This window comes from Bombina bombina, chromosome 4, assembly GCF_027579735.1.
Source record: "Bombina bombina isolate aBomBom1 chromosome 4, aBomBom1.pri, whole genome shotgun sequence".
NCBI classification, from domain to species: domain Eukaryota; kingdom Metazoa; phylum Chordata; class Amphibia; order Anura; family Bombinatoridae; genus Bombina; species Bombina bombina.
This window is the reverse complement of record NC_069502.1, coordinates 704,557,344-704,584,818: the sequence shown is the minus strand read 5'-3', so window position 1 is coordinate 704,584,818 and position 27,475 is coordinate 704,557,344. Positions and strand designations below refer to the sequence as shown.

Below are 27,475 nucleotides of genomic sequence, written 5' to 3'. Positions count from 1 at the left end.
TTATTGGAGCTGTAGCCAGAGCAACAAACTGAAAATGCTTGTCTAGAAAGGCAAACCTCATAAACTGGTAAAGTTCCTTGTAAATTGGAACATGAAATAAGAGCATCCTTTAAACATATTGTGGACATAAACTGACATTACTTTACAAAAGAATAGTCTGAATAGTTTCAACTTTGAAAGTAGGAATCCTGGCAAACTTGTTTAACCCCTTAACGACCAAGGACGTACGCCACACGTCCTCAAAAAAAAATACACTTAATGACCGAGGACGTGTGGCGTACGTCCTTGGTCTGGAAAGCAGCTGGAAGCGATCCTGCTCGCTTCCAGCTGCTTTCCGGTTATTGCAGTGATGCCTCGATATGGAGGCATCCTGCAATAACCCCCCTTGGCCATCCGATGCAGAGAGAGCCACTCTGTGGCCCTCTCTGCACCGGACATCGATGGCTGGTATCGTTGGTGGGTGGGAGCTTACGTGGGAGGGGGGTGGGCGGCCATCGATGTTGTGTATGGAGTGGAGGGGGGCGGGATCGGGGGCAGGACCCACGGGGGCGCGCGCGTGCACGGGGGTTGGAGGGCGGGCGCGTGCACGGGGCGCGTGCACGGGGCGGGAGCGGGTGGGAACCGCTACACTACAGAAAAACAAAGTAAAAAGTAAACAAAAAAAATAAAGTTTAAACTTTAAAAATATAATCTAAGGGATCTGGAAGGGGTGGGGGGTTGGTCTTGGTGGGGGGGAAGCTACACTACAGAAAATGGCTTTTTTTTTAATAAAATGGCAAATTTTTTGCAAAACTGGGTACTGGCAGACAGCTGCCAGTACCCAAGATGGCGCCCATTAAGGCAGAGGGGAAGGGTTAGAGAGCTGTTAGGTGGGAGATCAGTGAGGTTGGGGTCTAAGGGGGGGATCATACACATCAGCATATGTAAATATGCTTTTTTTTTTTTTTTTTTTAAATGGCCAAATACCTTTTATTTTAGTACTGGCAGAGTTTCTGCCAGTACTTAAGATGGCGGGGACAATTGTGGGGTGGGGGAGGGAAGAGAGCTGTTTGGGAGGGATCAGGGGGTCTGAAGTTTCAGGTGGGAGGCTGAGCTCTACACTAAAGATAAAATTAACCCTGCAAGCTCCCTACAAGCTACATAATTAACCCCTTCACTGCTAGCCATAATACACGTGTGATGCGCAGCGGCATTTAGAGGCCTTCTAATTACCAAAAAGCAATGCCAAAGCCATATATGTCTGCTATTTCTGAACAAAGGGGATCCCAGAGAAGCATTTACAACCATGTGTGCCATAATTGCACAAGCTGTTTGTAAATAATTTCAGTGAGAAACCTAAAATTGAGAAAAATTTAACTTTTTTTTTAATTTGATCGCATTTGGCGGTGAAATGGTGGCATAAAATATACCAAAATTGACCTAGATCAATACTTGGGGTTGTCTACTACACTACAGCTAAAACTATCCCAAAAAGCTCCCTACATGCTCCCTAATTAACCCCTTCACTGCTGGGCATAATACACGTGTGGTGCGCAGTGGCATTTAGCGGCCTTCTAATTACCAAAAAGCAACGCCAAAGTCATATATGTCTGCTATTTCTGAACAAAGGGGATCCCAGATAAGAATTTACAACAATTTATGCCATAATTGCACAAGCTGTTTGTAAATAATTTAAGTTAGAAACCAAAAGTTTGTGAAAAAATTTGTGAAAAGTGAACGATTTTTTGTATTTGATTGCATTTGGCGGTGAAATGGTGGCATGAAATATACCAAAATGGGCCTAGATCAATACTTTGGGTTGTCTACTAAAAAAAAATATATACATGTCAATGGATATTCAGAGATTCCTGAAAGATATCAGTGTTCTAATGTAACTAGCGCTAATTTTGAAAAGAAATGGTTTGGAAATAGCAAAGTGCTACTTGTATTTATGGCCCTATAGTTTACAAAAAAAGCAAAGAACATGTAAACATTGGGTATTTCTAAATTCAGGACAAAATTTAGAAACTATTTAGCATGGGTGTTTTTTTGTGGTTGTAGATGTGTAACAGATTTTGGGGGGCAAAGTTAGAAAAAGTGTGTTTTTTTTTCCATTTTTTCCTCATTTTATAATTTTTTTTATAGTAAATTATAAGATATGATGAAAATAATGGTATCTTTAGAAAGTCCATTTAATGGCGAGAAAAACGGTATATAATATGTGTGGGTACAGTACATGAGTAAGAGGAAAATAACAGCTAAACACAAACACCTCAAAAATGTAAAAATAGCCTTGGTCCCAAACGGACAGAAAATGGAAAAGTGCTGTGGTCATTAAGGGGTTAAAGCTTTTAGATCCAAAACTGGTCTGAAAGTTCCTTCCTTCTTTAGAACAATGAAGAGATTTAAATAAAAGCCCATCCCCTGTGCCTGCAAAGGAACTGGAGCAATCACTCCCATAGTTTCTAGATCTGAAATGGACTGAAAAAAAGGCTTGGGTCTTTAAAGGATTCCTTGGAACATTAGACAGAAAAAAAAATCTTCCTCTGGGAGGCCTTGTTCTGAAACCTATCCGATAACCCTGAGAATATATATTTAAAACTCATGGATCTGGAAAAGACTAAAACCAAGCCTCATGAAAAAGGCATTACCTGCTCCCTACCAGAGAGCTTCTGGTCCAGGGGCCACACATTCATGCAGACTTTGAAGTAGAGGTGGACTAACAGACAATCATCTACTAGTAAAGTAGACAGCCAAGCTGGTATTGAAAAAAAATCAGCAGAATATGGAGAAGAAGTATATTGTAGATTCAAAAGAGGAGTAAAAAAAAAAAAAAAAAAAAAAAAAAGACAAGTCCCTGCAACCACTATGGAAGGTTTGTCACAACATTTCCCATGAGGTGAAAAAGAGTCACTAACAATACCCTATATACATCCCTCTGACAAACACTGTACTCTGAGGGGAAAACGGGCCCCAACATAGACTTAAAGCCCCTCTCACTGAAGAATCATATGCACATCTTCATTCTTCACATTCCTCCAGTGGAGACAAAGACAAGACTGAGGTACCTGTGAGGTAGGAGGGGTTTTATAGAGCTCTTGGGGTTTGGGAATCTTTGCCTCCTCCTAGTGGTAGGGAAGAGTAATTCCCAGGAGTAATGGAATGAACACTCTCCCCACCTGTATGAAATAAATGCAAATTAATTTCCATATTTTCTCAGGCATGGACTACTGTAATCTATTTTTAAATGGTATTCCTAAACAATGTCTCTCTTCCCGGCAAATCTATAATGAATGCTTCAGCTAAACTCATCCACCTAAGTCGCTGATCTACATCAGTTCTGCCAGCCTACAGGCTCCCTATATACTGCAGATTTACAATTCAAAGTATTATCCCTAACCTATAAAGCACTTAACAGCCTCACTCCCAACTATATTTCTTCTCTCATCTCTTAATACTCCCTGACCCCTCCTCTTCAATCAACCTCTCACCTACATCTTTCCACATCCCTCTCTCACCTCCAAGACTTCTAGCGCACTGCCCCTTTCCCCTGGAAACCTCTAACTTGCTCCTTCAGACTGTAGCCAACCTAGAGACGCTCTTTGAAAACCCACCTATTCAATGAGGCTTACCATCTCTCTTCTGCTTTTAAACCTACCCAAAAATAAATCTTGAACTGCCTTAAATCACTGCTGCAACTACAATCCATGTGACATGCTACACCAATCCTTATGTCTCTACACCCTAAACCTGTAGACTCTAAGCTCTTCGGAGCAGGGTCCTCCTCCTCCTGTACTAGATTGTTTTAGTCTTATCTCTGTACCTAGCACTACAGACTTTTGCAATGCTATACAAATAAATAATAATAATAATAATAATAATAATAATAGTATACATTTTAACTTTTAAGAGACAAAGTCAAAATCAAGGTTTCACAGTTTAAACAGAGCATGAAGAAGAAAAAAGAAAAAGAAAAAAAACACTTTACAATTTATTTCTCTTATCAAATTCACTTTGTTATCTGGGTATCATTTGTCCAAAGGCAAAATCTAGGTAGGCTCATATGAGAATGCACATGTGTTCAGCCTTCTATTGCAAATTAGATAAAAACTTTCATTTTTAGACAGCATGCAATTAAAAAAAATAAAGTTAAATTTTGACTCCACTCTTCCTTTAAGATCCCCATCATAAAAATTAAACTATTATGTTATCATATATACTCCTAGAAAATTACTTAAAGAATGTTCTGTATTAACTCCAATTAAATTAAAGCTTTGTACTAATTAGCAGTGATAAAACACAAGTTAGAAACAATACAACCTATAATCACAAACTTCTAAGAGGTCAATGGATGTTACATAAAACACTGTTTTTACCTGTATCTTTTTTTTCTTGAATGCGATCTCGATCTAGAGGATGAAGGCGATCGAGATTTTGACCTTGAAGAATGCGACCTTGAGTTTGATCTCACCATTTTCCAGTCACAATAGTTCTTTTTGAAACATGAAAAACACTGGTGAAAGGGGAAAAAAGAACTACTGTCTCCTAAATATTTTTACAAAATTTCATGAATCTCTGAAAAAGTATGCATCTATGTGAAAACATCCCTATCCAAAAATAGAACGTAGATGGGGATGTTGTTTGCAATATACTGTACATGTATTGGCAAACATGCTTCTATTAAAAGTTATCACTGTTTTAGTGTTAACATTTTTCTCTGCATGTGAAGAATTTATAGATATTCTTAGTGCACCAGCATTTAAATACTGCAGCTACTCAGAGCGCCAGTGTGGATAGTATCATGTCAGCAATTAAATTGAGTCATTACCAGATGTACAAGCACCCTACCCTCTCTAAGTGCTGAGTTTAAAATGCTGGTGCACTGAGCATACTTACATACACTATTAAAACAGCTTTAGCTTTTATTAAAAGCATTTTTGCTAAAACATGTATATTACAAAAATGTTTCTATGCAAAATGGAAATGTATCCACGTGGATTCCAGTTTTGGCTGGAATGTCCCTTTAAGTTTAAAGGATTACTTTCTGCTACAATTTTTAAGCTAAACAACTAACATATTAAAGTTAATAAACATTAATTAAAACCTACTGACCTATATTTTATCCAAAACGAAGTTTCATAACGTTCTAAAAGTTATATCTTTAATTCGCCGATGATGTCACGTTATCCTGCCCACTATTTTCAGCACTGCATGTTCAAAATACTTAAACCAATAACTTTGTGTTTAAAGCGCCATTTTGAAACCTAGGTATTGTAAACGGATTGGTACAGAGTAAAGGATACCCACGGAGTGGGTTTGGAAAACAATTAAATTTGCAGACAAGATTTCTGATATACGGTAGAGATATGTTAATGAAATGCTATTGATAAAAAGTGTATTTGGGGTAGTTAGTTAGTAACAGGTATAGAAAATATTTACTTACAGTGGCCCTTTAAGCATCAAACAATGTAACTTATTCAAGCATTTGCACTAAGAAAAATATATCTTGACATGGACAGGTGTCTGGTGATTTGTTAGGGATATTATACAATTTTCTTTTATATTATAATTTGATTATAGGCGATTGTTGTCACTGCGGCCTTCTAGTGCTCAAAACACGTAGATAAGCTTCTCACTAAAGTATAACAAGAGAATGAAGTTAATTTGATAAGTAAATTGGAAAGTTGTTAAAATAACATGGTCAATTTAAATCAGTTTAATTCTGACTCTCTCTGAACACATTAAAAGGGAATTGATATCCCAATTGGTGAAGCACTTAAAAGTGATGCAGCATAGTTGTAAAAAGCTAACTAGAAAATATCACCTGAACAGCTCTATGTAAAAAAGGAAGATATTTTACCTCAAAATGTACTTTGTATTCACACCCGACTGTAAAGAGACTTTAAAGGGACACTCAGGTTAAATTAAATTTTCATGATTCAGATACAGCATGTCATTTTAAACAACTTTCCAATTTACTTCCATTAAAAAAAATGTGCACAGTCTTTTATATTTACACTTTTTGAGTCACCAGATCCTACTGAGCATGTGCAAGAATTCACAGACTATACGTATATGCATTTGTGATTGGCTGATTGCTATCACATGGTACAAGGGGAGTGGAAATATAAATAACTGAAATTTGTTATAAAAAAATCTACTACTAATTTGAAGTTCAGGCTAAGTGCTATTGCATTGTCTTGTTATCTTGCATTTATTGATTATGCAAATCTAATGTGTTGACTGGTCCTTTAAGCAGTCAATCAGGAGGCTTGTCCCAGGAATTGCAAGGGTGTATGCATCTGACATGTGCATGCACATTAAATGTTATTTTCCTATTCAGTTTAAGAAACTTTACTATAAAATTTTACAAGACTTCAGTGAAATCTCATGAGATCACAGCAAAGCAACGCATGACCTCAGCACTGCTAATGGGCTATTTTTTTTATTTTAACTTTTTTTTTTCCCAACTTGCAGCTGGACAGCAGCTAAAATATAACTTAACAGAGCACTTACTCTGGTGAGCTGAAGAAATTGTGAGGTAACATAGCTTTCCTTATTACATAGAGATGTTCAGGTGATATTTTCATGTCAACGTTTTACAGTTATGCTGCATCACTTTCAAATGCATATGAGTATTGTGTCACTTATGATACGAGTATTATGTCACTTTAAACTTTTTTTTTTTGTTTCGAACTTTCCAACAATCTATTATCAAATTAATTTTGTTAACTTCCATTATTGAAAAGCATATCTTGATATGCTCAGGAGCTTGCACCTGTCCTAAGCATATGGTGGCAGTGTTTCTAACAAACTGCTAGAATGCTATAATGCTTGAGACACGTTTATGCCCCTGAGCATATCTAGATTTTGCTAACAAAAACATAAATTATACTTATCAGATAATTTAATTTCCTTCTGTATAAGGAGTCCACGGCTTCATTTCTTACTGTTGGGAAATAGCGAACCTGGCCACCAGGAGGAGGCAAAGACACCCCAGCCAAAGGCTTAAATACCTCTCCCACTTCCCCCAGTCATTCTGCCAAGGGAACAAGGAACAGTAGGAGAAATATCAGGGTATAAAAAGGTGCTAGAAGAAAAATATAATTTAGGGGGCTGTCCATCAGAGAACACGGGAGGGGGTCGTGGACTCTCCTTATACAGAAGGAAATTAAATTATCGGGTAAGCATAATTTATGTTTTCCTTCTTAATATAAGGAGTCTCCATGGCTTCATTCCTTACTGTTGGGAAACATATCCAAGCTCTAGGACATTGAATGATAACGGGAGGGACAAAAATAGAGGCGGACCCTAATCTGAGGGCACCACAGCCTGCAAAACCTCTCCCGAAGGCTGCTTCAGCAGAAGCAAAAACATCAAACTTGTAAAATTTAGAAAAAGTATGTAAGGAGGACCAGGTAGTCGCCTTATAAATCTGATCCATAGAGGCCTCATTCTTAAAGGCCCAAGAGGAAGCCACTGCTCTAGTAGAATGAGCTGTAATTCTCTGAGGCGGCTTATGTCCCGCTGTTTAATAAGCTAAGTGGATAACACTCCTTAACCAAAAAGGCAAGGAAGTCGCAGAGACCTTTTGCCCCTTACGGTTCCCAGAAAAGGCAACAAACAAGGAAGGAGTTTGTCTAAAATCCTTAGTAGCCTAAAGATAAAACTTCAAGGCTCAAACCACGTCCAAATTATGAAGCAAATGTTCCTTCAAAGAAGAAGGATTAGGACACAAGGAAGGAACCACAATTTCTTGATTGATGTTGCGGTCTGACACGACCTTAGGGAGAAACCCTAACTTAGTACGTTGGATAGCCTTATCAGAATGGAACACCAGATAAGGAGGCTCACATTGCAAGGCAGCAATCCCAATGGCTGGGGCACTCACCACCTCCTGGACCCAGACAATACGGAGAAAAAAAGCGTCTTCTTCCCCAGTCAGGGAAGAGGAAATGAAAGTAAGACCACACCGGTCATGTGGTGCACAAGTAAGGACCGCCCCTGCTATGAGAAAAAGTGCACCAAGCTACAAGCTGCACAGCATTCAAATTGAAAGTAAAAACCTGTGTGTTCCAGCCACCTAACAAACAGTCTATGAGCCCAATAAAATCTCACATAAGCAGCATAAAATCAAAACACCACATTTGATTAATCCCCACTGTTCACAAAATACCCCGCAGGAGATATTAACCCTTGATTCTATAGAGATAAAAGGAGCCACACTGTGACCCTGTCTCCTAGTGTTTTCAATGTATATAAAAATTGAAACGATCTTACCAGAATCCATGCTGTGGAACAGAAACACAGCCTCTCAAGTGCGACAGTCTTAGCATCGCTCCTGACATGGACTTGAATGAAGAAAACTAGAAGGCAGTGAAACTCGTCAACACTGATTGCTTAAGGAGCCGTTAGCAGGCAGTCTGGATGGGTTCGCAGAAAGACTCTCCCTGCATCTCCAGACTCTAACTTTCGTCAATGCTCTCACTGAGAGGCTGACAAGACTACTTAAAACACCAGTCCCATATCAAAGGGCAGATACCCCTCATAAGGAACTACTTCCAAATCTTCTGACACTTCTCTGCCATCCTCCTGTGACGAAAGGCAAAGGATGACTAGGGAATGGGGAAGTGAGAGAGGTATTTAAGCCTTTGGCTGGGGTGTCTGTTTCCTCTTGCTGGCCAGGTTTGGTATTTCCCAACAGTAAGGAATGAAGCCGTGGACTCTCCTTATATTAAGGAGGAAATTAGTTTTAAATGCTTATACAGTATAACATTTATTTTATATGCAGATCTTTTTAAAGTAATTACACAGCAAACATTAAAAAATAATAAACATTCAACTTGTACAGAGTGTTGTGTAACATATATAAGTTTTGTAGAATACTTTTTATAAAATAACAAAATACTAGAATTAAAAGGGACATGAAAGAAAACTAAAAATGCTCATGATTCCAATAGAATTTTATGAAATTCTATTTTATGAAATTCTATTAGCATCCTTTGTTCAGGAGCATACCTAGGTATGCACAGGAGTATGCATGTGCCTTAAAGTGATGGTAAATTCACCTAACTTAATATTTTGAAAGCTCTTTTCATTTTAAGCATATTGATGTGCTTATTTTAGTGAAAATTAAATTCAACTTCTATAAAAAATTAAAAAAAAAAAACTTTTTGTGAGGCTCCAATACCTGCTTTAATACAGCCTCTGTCTCACATCTACTTAATCTGAGATTTGACAGGCAGTTATTTCAACCACTAGGAGCCGCACCATACACCCTATGTAAGTTACTGATAGCAGGCTCCCGTGCTGGTAACTAGAAGCCGACTCAGGCGTGAGGCACAACTGCCGATGCCTACGCTAATTGCGCAAATAGCGTAGTGAGCTTCAAGTTACCAGCAAGGGAGCGTGCTGTCAGTAAAGTTTGATGAATGAAAGTGCCCCTGTTTTTAATAGGATTATTAAAAACCGGGCACTGGTTAATAAAAATTTACATTCACTTTAAAATAAAAACAATTCTAATAAACACACAAGAGAGGCAGAGAGAGATAATGAGAGATAGAGAAGGTGTAAAGGATAAGTAAAAATGTAAACTTTTTAATAAGGATTCATAAAAAAATAAAAAGAATAGTAAGCATTATCCTATAGCACATAAAGCACCAAGACAAACTTCACAATAAAAATAGGTCAATGTTCCCATTAAAGTTAATGTATAAGAAAAAGGAACAACCAAGAAAGAGCATACGTGGCTAGCATGTAACTAGTGCAATAACAAGCATTTTAAATGCAGTAAAGGATAAAATGCATGTGTGCCAATATATTGTGCTTACCTTTAATTGCAAAGAATGTGTTGCAGTTAAAAATGTTCCAATTCTGAAAAGAATAATCTAGAAACGAAAAAAAAAATGCATATATTTAAAAAAAAAAAAAAGTAGGTAAAAATTAAAGTAAATGATTACCATTTACACTGTAAGCAATCTATAAAGAAAAGCAGGATTACATTTAAACTCCAGGTGAACTCTGTGAAAAATCACGAAACAAGGGCGCCTCCTAGCGTTGTTTTGGCACTATACTTGGTATAAATGTGCAAGAGCGTACTGACAAGTAAGGCAGCGCCAAAGTGTGTTAAGTGGGGCAGACTGGGAGATTTCAGTGTCCCAGCTCACTGATCCAACACGAGAACCGTGTTCCCAAATATTTTCCAATTCACAAAAAAAGCTCAGACTCTCAAAGTGAATTAAAACTTCAATTAAATAAAATATACGTAAAAACAAAGGGTCTGATATTGACCTTGTGTGTGTAAAATACAGAAAGCAACGTGTTTCTCAGATCTGTCTGTTTCCTCAGGCTTCTGTTAACTAAATGAGAGTACTGGCTTTTATACAAACAACCAATCACTAACAAATCATAAGAGACACGCCTCTCACATAGATGTATGTTTTCTGAATGTATCTTATTACTACTCAGCTGATTTATTTATACAAGAATAAAAACATACCACATTTCATAGTTGTGCATAGTTCTGAATACAAACAAGATCATACAAATATAAAAAAAAAATGGTAAACATACAATAGAAACCTCGATGTAAATATGTATCCCTTAGTGTTTTATACTGATAATTACTAGCAACTGTGCTTACCGTAAAAATAAGTATTTTTGGTTAAATGCCCATAAATATTGCCAACCATAGTAATGTGCGTCTTTTCTGATTTGATGTAGCATACATGAGCATACAGATGTAGGGTGAAAAGGTGCAATATGTGTAAATACATCACACACGGGGCCACTAGTGTGACTTCCAATACCTCTGGACATACCAACTGAAGGATAGGCTAAACTGTAGCTCCAATTACGTGATATACCTTTTAACTTGCTCTTGTGGGGCCCAATATTTAGGCAGAACCTAGTTTGAAAAAAACATAATTTATGCTTACCTGATAAATTTATTTCTCTTGTAGTGTGTTCAGTCCACGGGTCATCCATTACTTATGGGATATATTCTCCTTTCCAACAGGAAGTTGCAAGAGGATCACCCAAGCAGAGCTGCTATATAGCTCCTCCCCTCACATGTCATATCCAGTCATTCGACTGAAACAAGACGAGAAAGGATAAACTATAGGGTGCATTGGTGACTGGAGTTATAATTTAAAATTTAGAACCTGCCTCAAAAAAAGACAGGGCGGGCCGTGGACTGAACACACTACAAGAGAAATAAATTTATCAGGTAAGCATAAATTATGTTTTCTCTTGTTAAGTGTGTTCAGTCCACGGGTCATCCATTACTTATGGGATACCAATAACAAAGCTAAAGTACACGGATGATGGGAGGGACAAGGCAGGAACATTAAACAGAAGGAACCACTGCCTGTAGAACCTTTCTCCCAAAAAGCAAAAAGTGTCAAATTTGTAAAATTTGGAAAAAGTATGAAGTGAAGACCAAGTTGCAGCCTTGCAAATCTGTTCAACAGAGGCCTCATTCTTAAAGGCCCAGGTGGAAGCCACAGCTCTAGTGGAATGAGCTGTAATTCTTTCAGGAGGCTGCTGTCCAGCAGTCTCATAGGCTAAATGTATTATGCTACGAAGCCAAAAAGAGAGAGAGGTAGATGAAGCCTTTTGACCTCTCCTCTGTCCAGAGTAAACGACAAACAGAGAAGAAGTTTGCCGAAAATCTTTAGTTGCCTGTAAGTAGAACTTCAGGGCACGGACCTGGTCTAGATTATGCAAAAGACGTTCCTTCTTTGAAGAAGGGTTAGGACATAATGATGGAACAACAATCTCTTGATTGATATTCCTGTTAGAAACAACCTTAGGTAAGAACCCAGGTTTAGTACGCAGGACTACCTTGTCTGAATGAAAGATCAGATAAGGAGAATCACAATGTAAAGCAGATAACTCAGAGACTCTTCGAGCCGAGGAAATAGCCATCAAAAACAGAACTTTCCAAGATAAAAGCTTAATATCAATGGAATGAAGGGGTTCAAACGGAACACCCTGAAGAACTTTAAGAACCAAGTTTAAGCTCCACGGAGGAGCAACAGCTTTAAACACAGGCTTAATCCTAGCCAAAGCCTGACAAAAGGCCTGGACGTCTGGGTTCTCTGCCAGACGTTTGTGTAAAAGAATAGACAGAGCAGAAATCTGTCCCTTTAGCGAACTAGCGGATAAACCCTTTTCTAAACCCTCTTGTATGGGATGTAGATCGCTGACAGGTGGCAAGAGTGAGACTCTGCCCAGCGAATTATCTTCGAGACTTCCACCATCGCTAGGGAACTCCTGGTTCCCCCTTGATGATTGATGTAAGCCACAGTCGTAATGTTGTCCGACTGAAATCTGATGAACCTCAGTGTTGCTAACTGAGGCCAAGCTAGAAGAGCATTGAATATTACTCTTAATTCTAGAATGTTTATTGGGAGGAGTTTCTCCTCCTGAGTCCACGATCCCTGAGCCTTCAGGGAGTTCCAGACTGCTCCCCAGCCTAGTAGGCTGGCATCTGTTGTTACAATCGTCCAATCTGGTCTGCGAAAGGTCATTCCTTCGGACAGATGAACCCGTGACAACCACCAGAGAAGAGAATCTCTGGTCTCCTGGTCCAGATTTAGCAAAGGGGACAGATCTGAGTAATCCCCGTTCCATTGACTTAGCATGCATAGTTGCAGCGGTCTGAGATGCAGGCGCGCAAATGGCACTATGTCCATTGCCGCGACCATTAAGCCGATTACTTCCATGCACTGAGCTACTGATGGGCTTGGAATGGAGTGAAGGACACGGCAAGCATTGAGAATCTTTGATAACCTGGACTCCGTCAGGTAAATTTTCATCTCTACAGAATCTATAAGAGTCCCTAGAAAAGGAACCCTTGTGAGTGGTACCAGAGAACTCTTTTCCACGTTCACTTTCCACCCATGCGACCTCAGAAATGCTAGAACTATCTCTGTATGAGACTTTGCATTTTGAAAACTTGACGCTTGTATCAGAATGTCGTCTAGGTACGGAGCCACCGCTATGCCTCGTGGTCTTAGTACCGCCAGAAGTGAGCCCAGAACCTTTGTAAAAATTCTCGGGGCCGTAGCTAATCCGAAGGGAAGAGATAAAAACTGGTAATGCCTGTCTAGAAAGGCAAACCTTAGGTACCGATAATGATGTTTGTGAATCGGTATGTGAAGGTAGGCATCCTTTAAGTCCACTGTGGTCATATATTGACCCTCTTGGATCATGGGTAGGATGGTCCGAATGGTTTCCATCTTGAACGATGGAACCCTTAGGAATTTGTTTAAGATTTTTAAGTCTAAGATTGGTCTGAAGGTTCCCTCTTTTTTGTGAACCACAAATAGATTTGAGTAAAACCCTTGCCCTTGTTCCGCTCGCGGAACTGGGTGGATCACTCCCATCACTAAGAGGTCTTGTACACATTGTAGAAATGCCTCTTTCTTTACTAGATTTGTTGATAACCTTGACAGATGAAACCTCCCTTGTGGAGGAGAAGTTTTGAAATCCAGAAGGTATCCCTGAGATATAATCTCCAACGTCCAGGGATCCTGTACATCTCTTGCGCAAGCCTGGGTGAAGAGAGAAAGTCTGCCCCCCACTAGATCCGTCTCCGGAAAGGGGGCCCTGTCTTCATGCTGTCTTAGGGGCGGAAGTAGGCTTTCTGGCCTGCTTGCCCTTGTTCCATGACTGGTTGCCTTTCCAACCCTGTCTGTAACGAGCAGTAGTTCCTTCCTGTTTTGGAGCGGAGGAAGTTGATGCTGCTCCTGCCTTGAAATTACGAAAGGCACGAAAATTAGACTGTTTGGCCTTTGATTTGGCCCTGTCCTGAGGAAGGGTGTGGCCCTTACCTCCAGTAATGTCAGCAATAATTTCCTTCAAGCCGGGCCCGAATAAGGTCTGCCCTTTGAAAGGAATGTTCAGTAGTTTAGACTTAGAAGTTACATCTGCTGACCAGGATTTAAGCCATAGCGCTCTGCGCGCCTGTATGGCGAATCCGGAATTCTTAGCCGTAAGTTTGGTTAAATGCACTACGGCATCCGAAACAAACGCATTAGCCAGCTTAAGGGTTCTAAGCTTGCTCAAAGTCTCATCCAATGGTGCTGTGCGAATCGCCTCTTCCAGAGACTCAAACCAGAATTCCGCTGCAGCAGTGACAGGCGCAATGCATGCAAGAGGCTGTAATATAAAACCTTGTTGAACAAACATTTTCTTAAGGTAACCCTCTAATTTTTTTATCCATTGGATCTGAGAAATCACAGCTATCCTCCACCGGGATAGTTGTACGCTTGGCTAAAGTAGAAACTGCTCCCTCCACCTTAGGGACCGTCTGCCATAAGTCTCGTGTGGTGGCGTCTATAGGGAACATTTTTCTAAATATCGGAGGAGGGGAAAAAGGCACATCGGGTCTATCCCACTCCTTGCTAATAATCTCTGTAAGCTTTTTTGGTATAGGAAAAACGTCAGTACACACCGGTACCGCATAGTATTTATCCAGCCTACATAATTTCTTTGGGATTGCCACCGTGTCACAATCATTCAGAGACGCTAACACCTCCCCTAGCAACACGCAGAGGTTCTCAAGCTTAAATTTAAAATTTGAAATTTCTGAATCCGGTCTCCCCGAATCAGAACCGTCACCCACAGAATGAAGCTCTTCGTCCTCATGTTCTGCAAATTGTGACACAGTATCAGACATGGCTCTCGTGTCATCGGCGCGCTCTGTCCTTAACACAGCGCTGTCGCGCTTGCCTCTTAACCCGGGCATATTGTATAATACTTCTTTCATAACATTAGCCATATCATGTAAAGTGATTTGTAAGGGCCTTGATGTACTTGGCGCCTCAATCTCACGCACCTCCCGAGCGGGAGACGAAGGTACTGACACGTGAGGAGAGTAAGACGGCATAACTTCCCCCTCGTTATCTGGTGATAATTTCTTTATCGGTACAGATTGACTTTTATTCAAAGTAATATCAATACAATTGGTACACATATTTCTATTGGGCTCCACATCGGCTTTTGAACATAATGAACAAGCAGATTCCTCTGTATCAGACATGTTTAAACAGACTAGCAATGAAGCTAGCAAGCTTGGAAATCACTTTCAATAAGTTTACAAGCAATATAAAAAACGCTGCAGCGCTTTTAAAACACAGTTGAATAACAAAGAACTAATTCAGTTATAGTCAACAATTCTTAACGGTAAATGTATTAATTAGCAGAGGATTGCACCCATTAGCAAAAGGATGATTAACCCCTCAATACCCAAAAACGGATATCAAATTAAGATTTAACGCTTTTTATCACAGTCAAACACACTGTCACAGGTCTGCTGTGACTGATTACCTCCCTCAAAAACGAATTTTGAAGACCCCTGAGCTCTCTAGAGACGTCCTGGATCAAGGAGGAAGAAGCAGGAAGACTGTGCTAGAATTTTAAATGCGCAACAAGGCGCTAAAAAAAGGCCCCTCCCACTCATATTACAACAGTGGGAGACCTGATATAACGGTTTCTATGCAGAAAAATACGTTAGCCATGTGGGAAAAAAATCATGCCCAAAAGGATTTATCACCAAAGTACCTCACAAAACGAATAACATGCCAGTAAACGTTTTAAAAACAAACTTTTTTAATGTCATGCAAAGTTATCACTAAGCCTGCTACCAGTCGCTTCCACTGCAGATAAGGCTTAAGCATTATTTCAGTATTAACAGTATTTTCTCAGTCAAATTCTAGTCCCTAGAAAATAACTCGACTGCGCATACATTTATCAGCCTGATACCAGTCGCTACTACTGCATTTAAGGCTGTACTTACATCATATGGGTAACGGCAGTGTTTTCTTAGTCAATTCCATTCCTAGAAAATATTGTACTGCACATACCTCATTTGCGGGGGACCCCGCATGCTATTCCCATTTTCTGAAGTTACCCCACTCCTCAGAATGTCGAGAACAGCCAGTGGATCTTAGTTACGCCTGCTAAGATCATAGAAAACGCAGGCAGATTCTTCTTCCAAATACTGCCTGAGATAGAAAAAACAGCACACTCCGGTGCCATTTAAAATAAACTTTTGATTGAAGAATAATTAAGTAAAAACTCCAACTCCTCTCGCGACCTCCTTCTTTGTTGAGGGTTGCAAGAGAATAACTGGATATGACATGTGAGGGGAGGAGCTATATAGCAGCTCTGCTTGGGTGATCCTCTTGCAACTTCCTGTTGGGAAGGAGAATATATCCCATAAGTAATGGATGACCCGTGGACTGAACACACTTAACAAGAGAAATACCTTTAAAACAGGGTTCCAATAGGTTTACCAGGCTTCGCCAGAGGGAAACCTATTGGATTTTTAAACTTAATACCCTGATTCCGGCAGGGCTAAACGAAAATATAGATAATATGGCTGCTTTTTAGGTTTACCTTGGTAAAGTTATTCTATGTTCATTGTACACCTTGAATGTGTTGATAATGTATCCTGCTCACAGCCACACACTATATAGTATCTACAGCTTCTAGAAACTTAATCCACCCTTGCGAATGTGGGATGGACCACTATGTGTGTATATATATATATATATATATATATATATATATATATATATATATATATATAAATATAAATATAAGAGAGAGCGAGAGAGCGAGAGAAAAAAAAAAAAAAGAAAGAAAAAGAAAGAAAGAAAGAAAAAGAAAGAAAAAGAAAGAAAGAAAGAAAGAAAGAAAAAGAAAGAAAGAGAGAGAAAGAAAGAGAGAAAGAAAGAGAGAGAAAGAAAGAGAGAGAAAGAGAGAGAGAGAAAGAAATAGAAAGAAACAAAGAAAGAAAGAGAAAGAAAGAAAGAAAGAAAGAGAGAGAAAGCTATAGCTGTTTCAAAAGTGTATTTAAGTATGCACCGTGCACCAGCATTTTAAACACAGCATTTGCTCAGAGAGCCTTAGGTGCTTGTACCATCTGTTAAATACTCAATTTGTTCATTGATGACATTATACAATCCCCCCTGGTGCTCTGAGCAGCTGCAATATTTAAAATGTTGGTGCACTGAGAATATCTTGCTATTCTACACATGAACGTACAGAGAAAAATGTTAACACTAAAAGAGTGATAACTTTTACTAGAAGCATTTTTGCTAATACATTTATATGGTACCAATACCAAGTATTTGCATGAGTACTTGTACTCGTGCAAATGCACCGATACTTAAACCGATAACTCCACTTCCTACCCATATGCTATCTTGTGGCATTTTTTTCAAACTGCATGTTCCCATTTCATTTTAAACTAGAGTGGAGACTAAACTAAAAATTGTTTACTACTGTTGTGCCAATACAAATTGCTGTTATTTGTATTATTGTAGTAGAGATCACTGTACCTCGTTTAGACAAACCCCTGAAGTACTGGGCAGTTAATAAACAGATTTCCAGCTCTGGCTAAAATGGCCCAAAAATATCTTTCTGCCCCATGCAGTAGTGTGGAAAGTGAAAGACTGTTAAACTTAGAGTCGAACCTCCATACAAATGTCAGATTGATGTTATATAACAGCCCTACAACCCAATTGCATCACCCCTTTAAATGTAATATTTTATTGTAATATTTTTTATTTATTAACATGTTCAGTGAACTTTGTGACAAATAAAACTGTTTTATTATTTCATAATGTCTTTTGAATTACAGTCCTCTATAATTATAAAGAAGGAATCTTAAATTATTATTACTGTATTGTGCTTGGTAAAATGTCACATGACATTAAAATAAAGTATCGGTAATTGGTATCGGCGAGTATTTGAAAACAAGTATCGGTACTTGTACTCTGTCATAAAAAAATGGTATCGGTGCAACCCTATACATTTATATTGCTAATATGTTTCTATTCAAAGATGTATTTCATCTATGTGCATTTAAATTTTGACCGGAATGTCCCTTTAAAGTGAAGGTCAAGTCTGGGGTTGTGCAAAGCAGTTTTCAATATGTTAGCTAAAACCAGTATGATGTTCATTCATCAAATACTAGATAAATACAATCAAAAGTTTTAATTTTTACGTTTTGAATCCGCTCCGTTGCAGCTGTATAATCCGCCCGTCATAGTGCCTTTATTGATTGACATATTTTGGCACCAATCTATGGTTTACCCCCGTGGCGTACAGCCCCTTTTCTGTTTCGTCATTGCAACCTTATGCGCATGCGTGTAACTAAACAGCGCTTCATCATTGGCATGCTCGTTCATGTAACGCGTTTTCGGAAGCGGCACTGGAGAAAAAGCTGTCAGAGCTAAGCAACGCTCAACAAAGCGTACAGACCCTGTCCCTGTGGCTCAATGGGAGAGCGCTTGGAAGATACGTATAAAGCGGGTGGGACCGCTCTATATGTCACACTGTGCAGAAGTAGGAAGTTGCGGCTGGGAGGAGTCAGGGTGAAAACGGCATCAAGTTTGTTGCATAAATATAAAATAAATGCTTGATTTATTACAAAAAGAATTGTGGCGGTTTGACTAATAGAAAGGTAACAAATGCTTAGGAGGCATTGAAACAGGGTAAATTGACATTCACTTTAAGTCCCAACACGAACGTCCCAAGAATGAGGTCTCACATCACACATTATTTACGGCAGATTTTGATAATATGCCTTAAAATCATTATGTCACCAGTAAAGCACCTGTGTTGTAGTTTATGTTTGCAGAATGCATGTATTAATTATACTAGCTATAGATATAGGGACACATATAGATTGAGCTAAATATAGCTTCCCACTGGACGATAGAAGAAATTCCTATCATCAAAAATCTGACCGACATATCATAAGCAGAGTTGATTACTTAGAAGGTTTATAGCTTGGAATCTTTGTAGATTCCTATCACTGCAATGTATTGGGCGTAACAATCTCTGTCTTCACTTAATTTTGCTCAAATATGTTGGTAATTTAAGTATACGATTTGTCATTGTGTGATATGTTTGACATACAAGGTTGATTTCAGTTATTTAGACAATACAATGACCTCATAGACCATCTTATAACACATTATTGTATTGTAAATTACTATATACCAGTTGATGTTTTGTTTATTTATCTCCTGATTGTGTTTACCCCTTCATTTGACGATAAGATCGGGAGGTTTATGTTCATCTTTTGTTTATATAATTGGTTGTAACTTGAGCAACTTATAACGTTTTTTTGAAAAATAAAAAAATAAAAAAATCTGACCGACGTGACAATTTAGGTAGGCCGTCTCACAAATGTCTTTACCGTAACGTTGAACAGTCCAAATATAATGATCAATAGATAGGAAAAGCAATTTCACTAAGTCCCCTTTTAAGGGCATGTATTTTCCATACTAGCTTATTGTTGTAGAGGACTTATTAACTAAATTGTAAAGAGGACTTATTAATTAAATATATATACGAACACTGTAGTCCTATCATAATTGAGACCGACACATGAAAGACATCCGATAGGCCAATAGAAGAAACCCCCACAATCTATTGTCATTTGGCATATTTTAAATGATGTAATGGAAAAGAAATTCACAGCAAGTAGACAGGATGTGTCATCCATTTTCCGTTTCCCTTAGTCTGAAAAGTAAACATATCCCACATTAGATCTATATGTGGGCGCTCTTTATCAGATACCCATATAAACAATATGGGTCAATTAGATCTAAGACCTAAGCATATAATGTCCCCATTAGTCGACCACACAAACTCCTTTTGATTTCACCATCATTGACGTATGCAGTAACCAAAACACACCCACAAAAATCGGTAAACACTGTACTCTGCATAGCTCACATCTAGAGCCACTTTCCAGGCAAAAAAAAAAAAAAAAAAAAAAAAAAAAAAAGAGGATCGGGGTGCACATAATGCAAAGAAACATAATTACGGATTGTTAGTGATTGGTTCTTTGTACAAAAGCCAGTACTCTCATTTAGTTAACAGAAGCCTGAGGAAATAGACAGATCTGAGAAACGCGTTGCTTTCTGTATTTTACACACACAGGGTCAATATCAGACCCTTTGTTTTTACATATATTTTATTAAATTGAAGTTTTAATTCACTTTGAGAGTCTGAGCTTTTTTCGTGCATTGGAAAATATTTGGGAACACTGTTCTCACAATGGATCAGTGAGCTGGGACACTGAAATCTCCCAGTCTGCCCCACTTAGCACACTTGGGTGCTACCTTACTTCTGAGTACACTCTTGCACATTTACACCAAGTATAGTGCCAAAACAATATCACGCTAGGAGGCGCCATTGTTTTGTGACTTCTTTCACAGAGTTCACCTGGAGTTTGGATTGATTTATCGTTACAAGGAGCTGACTCAATCTGCCAAGGTTTATCTGGCAAAGTCCATCTCCTTGGAACATCACCTGTTTAAATTGAGAACCTACCCCAAGGACTCACATTCTTAACAGATAAGACTTATTGGAAATAAGGGTTCCTATTTGTACTATACTTATCGTTTGCATTTTGACCGACTGTGAAATATAGTATGAAGATGTTATAAAATTTAGCTATAACGTCTGACACTATAAGATATTTATCATTTGTAAGTATAGCTTTTTTTTCTTGCGCCCCCTAGAGTTGATACAAGGATTTGTGTATCAACAGATTGAGGATTACATTTAACACCAAGACGCATCAGAAGACTGCAAAGACTTCATATGTATTCTTCTGAGTGAAGGATATTTAGAACAAAATTTTATTTTTATTTTTTTTTTAAATCTGAAAGACATAGCATTACTTTAGATATAGAGAAAATATTATATATATATATATATATATATATATATATATATATATATATATATATATATATATATATATATATATAAATAAATAAAGGGTTGCACCGATACCAAGTACTTGCATGAGTACTTGTACTCGTGCAAATGCACCGGTACTTAAACCGATACCTCCACTTACTACCCATATGCTATCTATCTTGTGGTGTTTTTTTTTCAAACTGCATGTTCCCATTTCATTTAAAGCTGGAGTGGAGACTAAACTAAAAATTGTTTACTACTGTTCTGCCAATACAAATTGCTCTTAATTGTATTATTGTAGGAGAGATCACTGTACCTCGTTCAGACAAACCCCTGAAGTACTGGGCAGTTAATAAACTGAGATTTCCAGCTCTGGCTAAAATGGCCCAAAAATATCTCTGCCCCATGCAGTAGTGGGGAAAGTTGAACCTCCTTACTGATAGCAAAAACAGACTAATAGCTGAACATGCAGAGATGCTTCTGTTCTGTTCCTTAAAAAGAACTTGCCATTAACTTTTGAAAAATTATTCTAATTGCTAGATTGCCTTTTATACTGCTAGTTCTCTTCTTGCACAATTATGTTCAAAACATACTGTACTCTGAGGAACATCTTAGCTTATATAATTGCAGGAAAAGTACTCATAGGAAAAATTAAGTTAATCCCAATGAACACTCATCTTGCAATTATAGGACTAGATTTAGATTACATTTGATTGGTAAGCTTTACCAATGCTCTGTTCACATTTCCAACTCCATAGCCTTTAATGGAGTAGGACGTTTAATGAGAGCATTGGTAAAGCTTACCAGTCAAATGTAATCTAGCCCATAGTGTTGTTCACCATGATTAAACAGTATTCTGTTCTATTTTTTACTGTATGGCACTTTTGGTTGGTTGCAATTTTATATTTGTTATTTATTGTTGTTGTTAATATATTTTATTGTAATATTTTTATTTCTAAACATGTTCTGTGAACTTTCTGACAAATAAAACCTGTTTTATTATTTCATAATGTCTTTTGAGCTACAGTCCTTCATAATTATAAAGAAGGAATTTTAAATAATTAGTCTGTATTGTGCTTGGTAAACTGTCACATGACCAAAAAAAAGTATCTGTAATTGGTATCGGCGAGTATTTGAAAACAAGTATCGGTACTTGTACTCGGTCTTAAAAAAATGGTATCGGTGCAACCCTAATATATATATATATCACATACAGTGTGTGTGAGATCGGTTTAAGTATCGGTGCATTTGCACGAGTACAAGTACTCATCCAAGTACTTGGTACCGATACTAGTATCGGGGAGATGATGGAGAATATATATATATATATATATATATATATATATATATATATATATATATATATATATATATATATATATATATATATATATATACACATACATACACACACACACACACAGGTGACCCTCGTTTTACAACAGTTCAATTTACACCGTTTCAGAATAACAACCTTTTTTTCCAGTCATGTGACTGCTATTGAAAAGCATTGAGAAGCAGTGCATTTATTAAAATAGCCAGTAGGTGGAGCTGTCCGCTTGTGTTGCAGCAAAGCCAAGCAAGCTGAAATTAATCAGTTTAACCAGACCTGAGCTATCAAGCAGATTTCAAAGGAACAAGATCTTCCTGTCTATAAATCAGTCCAGATTGGAATGCATAGAAAGAACTGTTTGCAGAAAAATGCAAGTTAAGTCTGTGTTTTGTGATTATTTTATTAGGTTTATAATGCTGGTTAGCATTTAAAGTCTTCATTTCAAAGCTTTAAAAATAATGTATTACTTATGACAGTTTTGAGAGGGGCCTGGAACCTCTCTCTCTCACTTCCCATTGACTTACATTATAAACTGGGTTTCAATTTACAACGGTTTCGATTTACAACCATTCCTTCTGGAACCTAACCCCGGCGTAAACTGAGGGATATATATATATATATATATATATATATATATATATATATATATATATATATATATAATGCGCAATTCCTATCGCCCGACGCCCGGGACATGTAGTTTCTGGCGCCGGGCATATGTTTTATTTTTACATTTAGCCCTGCTGTGGGCAAGCAGACCGCAGCAGGGATAACACTTTTTTTTCTGTACTATTAGCGCACGGAGGAGCAGGGTTACACAGAGCACCCAGGTCAAGTGCTTACAGACAAGGCAGCTGGGGGGGGGAAATCTCCTTGTTAGTACTAAATGTCATGGACCGGCTCCTGCAGACCTGCACACTGACACTTGCCCCTCCCTCCATAGCGCGACACTGGAGTGCTATGTATGAAGTGTTAAAGGGACAGTTCACCCAAAAACTTTCTCCCCTTTAAATTATTCCCAATGAACCTTTTTACCTGCTAGAGTGTATTAAATTGGTTACAAGTAGCTCCTTTACTCATATTTCAGCATTTGAAATAGCTGATTTAGCTTGTGATTTCCCAACCTATACTGAAAGTTTTGATACTGGCGTATATGCTATTGACAAGCCTAAGTAAACACAGCCAGCAGAAGAGATTACACCCTCAGTGGGGGCATGATAGTTAAGTAATAAAATGATAATTTTCCATTGTTCTCTCTATGTATTGAGCTTTGGTGTTCCAGACAAATATAAGATAAGGAAGCAAGTCTGTGTACATGAAAGTGATAACATAATGAGATCTGATATTACCTGAAGCTCAACCCATTGTAATAGGCTGTGGTTTCAAAGCACAAAACCAGCTACTTCAGATACACAAATAAACCCGAAAATGCAATTTCTCAAATATTTTATATTCTGCAGTTGATATAACAAGTCATTTAAAATACATTTATGGAAAAACAATTTTACAGTGTACTGTCCCTTTAAGCATAGGGAATGCCAGGCTTTTGTGTTTAGTATGTTTGGGGGATGGAATGCCATGCTTTCAGATGAGTAGAGAGTCTATATTTTGTGTTTTGGGCACAGGTTATGATCATTTCTTGACTCCAGAAGGCACCATAAAGAGACAAAAAGAAAGGGGTTCATGCACTATAGTATTACAATTAAAAATGTATTATTAAAGTCTAAAACTGGTTCACGTTATTAGATAGGAAACTGGGGGGTATTTACACGGTTTCAATGTTTTCACTGAGTGGTTTTCCTCTTCTCTACTTGGGATTATTTTATTAATGTTTTAGACTTTCCCTTTCTTTATTTGTGGTGCATTGTGGTGGATATATATATATATAGTACCAGAGTTTTTTTGTTTACTAAGCATTATACTTCTACAGTGTCAATATTTATTTGCTATATAATATTAACTCCAGAAAGACCATGAGCATCTGTTCCCTTTAAATTTGTGCTCGCTAATAGACTAGGTAGAACATAGTAGTTTCTAGATTACGAGGCTCCTTTCGTTCAAGTATTAAAAAAGTTACTTTAGAACAGAATTGTTCAACCTAAAACCTGAGAGCCATAATGCAGCTTCCCCAAATATTTTATTTGGCTGCCCTAATCTAGCCTAGCAGGTGATACTTCAGGTGGTGAGCTTGCCCTGAGCGGTCGTGTCGTGCAGGCACAATGCTGACAAGGCAGTCAGGGGATATCCTTGTGAGTACTGTCACAGACCGGCTCCTGCAGACTGACACTGCCCTGATCTAGCCCAGCAGGGGATACTTCAGGTGGTGAACTTGCCTTGAGCGGTCGCGATGTGCACGCACAAAGTTTTTAAAACATTTGCTAAGGTAGGAAGAACCAGCTGTACCATATGTATTTTTAGGGACTTTTTTTGTTGCGCGCCAACACTGTCAGTATTTAGCGCGGCTCCATATAACATGTTCTCGGTTCACACAGCTGCAGTATGATGAAAGGGCTGTGGATGGGAGAAATACAGAATGTTTAGAGCCTTGGTGTACTCTGCGCCAGTGCAAGCCATCCCCTCCATTAGTCTGAGCTGCAGTGTGCAGGAGCAGCAGGCACAAGCTGCTGAGGAGCGGCCAAACCCTGCAGAGAAAGAGCTAAGTATATGTATCACTCCCTATCTGAGAGCTAGCTAGGACACTCCACCCCAGTGGTTACTCCAAAGATAACCCTGTGAGTGACACATGTAATAAAATAAAAATGACATCTCTATACTATAATCCAGCCAATCCTTCCTTTGCAGACATTGTCTAGCATTTTTTTCATTAAATTGCAAAAAATCTTTTGATTGTTATGACATGTTCCTAAAACGGACAAAAAAAACCCAAACAGTTTGAAAGCATTAGAAAGTATGAATCACATAAAAATGAATTGCTCTCTATCAGCAGATATTGTTAATTTTTATAGAATTTAACCCCTCCATTGGGCTCACTAAGGTCTACCAGGTAGGATATTTAGCCATACATATACATCCCACACTAGCACAATTTCATGCCGTTTATGTCTTTGCAGATAGCTAGCTCCCACAAGGCAACCTTGTAGTTGGATATGGTGCTGACAGTGTGTTGTATGAGTGTGTTTTGTATTAGTGTGTGTGTGTTGTATGAGAGTATGTGTTTTGTATTGGTGTGTGTGACGTCGTATGAGAGTATATGTCTTGTATTAGCGTGTGTGGTGTGTATTAGTGTGTGTGGTATGAGAGTATGTGTTTTGTATTAGTGTGTGGTGTGCGTGTGTGGTATGAGAGTATGCGTTTTGTATTAGTGTGTGGTGTGCGTTGTATGAGAGTCTATTTTGTATTAGTGTGTTGTATGAGAGTATGTGTTTTGTATTAGTGTGTGTGGTTTGTATGAGAGTGTGGGTCGTGAAGGTCTTGAGGGAAAAAGTTTGAAGAACCTTGGATTAAACCTATTTTTTACTTTGTAATTTTCCAGGCCATAGTGCTATAAATTACATTTTATTTACACTAAAAAGGTATGACTCAGCAAAATCCCTCTATGGGTGGGCTGCTTTAGCCACAGTGGGTCAGTCATGTGTTCCGCATGGGATGGGCTTGTTTTGTCACTCTAAAATTCCGCACCAGGGTAACTTTCTAATTGGGTAAAAAATAATCAGCTCTACTCCTTACATACAGTCCTAAAATTGCCAAGACTAAAAGAACAGTTACTGTTGCCTTAGGTTACTTCCACAGAATGTATGTATGCGTGTGTTTGTGTAAATATGTGTGTAATATATGTGTTTATAAATGTATATATGGTTGTGTGTGCAAATGTGTATGAGTTAATATGTATTTGTGTGGGTGTAAATAATTATTTTTACGAATCAGGACAAGTAGATTGGGCTCCCGCTTTAGTCCCTTGGACAAGTAGTTTATTTTAAAATTTCCATTTTATTAGAATCCATTCATCCAGAACAGAAGCACTGCACTCGCCGGATTTTCATTGAATAAAACATCCTTTATTGATGCAAAGATAAAAAAAATCCCCAAACGTTTCGGCACCCACTGGTGCCTTGTTCACTGGGAACTAAAGTGCAAGAAAAAAGTGACACAATGAAAATCCGGTGAGTGCAGTGCTTCTGTTCTGGATGAATGGATTCTAACCTGGCTATTTTCTACACAGCACCCCGGTACTCAATATTCAGGATTGGGGAGTGCATTCGTTTCGTTTGGACTAACACACACACACACACATTCTCAGACTGACGTTTGTGGGGAAAAAAGACTTAAAGTGACATGATATCTAAATGTTTAAAAGGGACATGAAACCCAAATTTTTTTTCTTTTATGATTCAGAGAGAATACAATTTTTAAACATTTCAATTTACTTCTATTACCTAACTTGCTTCATTCTTTAGATATCCTTTGTTAAATAATGCACGTGGGTGAGCCAATCACGAGGCATCTATATGCAACCACTAATTGCAGCTACTAAGCCTATCTAGATATGCTTTTCAACAAAGGATATCAAGAGAATGAAGCAAATTAGATAAAAGCAAATTGGAAATAGTTTAAAATTGTTTTCTCTATATGAATCATGAAAGAAAATATTTGGGTTTCATGTCCCTTTAAGCATTTGAAAGAGTCTCTTTCTATATTTGGGTTTCAGAGCTACTCTTTTTACTATTAGCTGCATGTTAAAACAAAAATTAAAAAAAAAACAGGCAATCAGCAGGCCCCACTTTGCTCTACTGTCATCTCATGGGATTTCACTGAAATCTCACAAGATTTTATAGTAAACTCCATTAAAGGGGCATAAAACTCAATTTTTCTTTCAATATTCAGATAGAGAAAATAAATTTAAAAGAACTTTATCATTCCGATCCAGGCTTCAAGGAGATAATTTCACAGAGCAGTGTGTGTAAGGTTCAGCTCCAGTGTATACAGAACCTAATTAAATCCCTTGGTAACAGTAAGAGGGGGGGAGTGAGATGCTAGCAGTTATACCGGAGCTCAGAAGGGAAGATAAAATGAATGAGCTTTAAGCTGCTTTTTGTGTAATTTTTCGAAAAATGCATGTGCCCAACAACCCAACCCATAATATATTTTACATAGCACAGGGCTTGACAAACCCAGGAGCCTGGGAGCCACTGGCTCCTAGAATTTTGCCCCTGGCTCCTAACTTTTTGGGTTATTCTCCATATGTCTATATACAAATCCAACTGTCTGGCTCCTAAAAATATACCTGGCTCCTAAATATTCTTACTGGCTCCTAATTTTTAAACACATTTGTCAAGCACTGACATAGCACATTACACAGCTCCAGCAAGAGGGGGCCAGGTATGTCGCTAGTGACTTCCTGGCTATAAACAAGCTAGTTAGGGAAAAATCCTAGCTCTCTAATTAGTGTGTATTGTGAACGTATGC

The 27,475-nt window shown here is 38.2% G+C and overlaps 1 protein-coding gene across 5 annotated transcripts in view; it reads right to left on the bottom strand.

Annotated features, from left to right (window-relative positions):
- Nucleotides 1–27,475, bottom strand: part of BCLAF1 (BCL2 associated transcription factor 1) — a 157,570-nt gene that overhangs the window by 122,339 nt on the left and 7,756 nt on the right. For 4 of the 5 annotated variants that reach the window (XM_053710892.1, XM_053710895.1, XM_053710896.1 and 1 more), the window contains exons 2-3: nt 9,810–9,866; nt 4,356–4,471 (exon numbers count right to left, since the gene is read on the bottom strand). In XM_053710892.1, the coding sequence (XP_053566867.1) occupies nt 4,356–4,453 (98 nt within the window). In that variant the 5' untranslated portion in view covers nt 4,454–4,471; nt 9,810–9,866. Of the gene's footprint in view, nt 1–4,355; nt 4,493–9,809; nt 9,867–27,475 lie in introns of all 5 variants that reach the window. The other variant, XM_053710894.1, reaches the window with a different exon arrangement.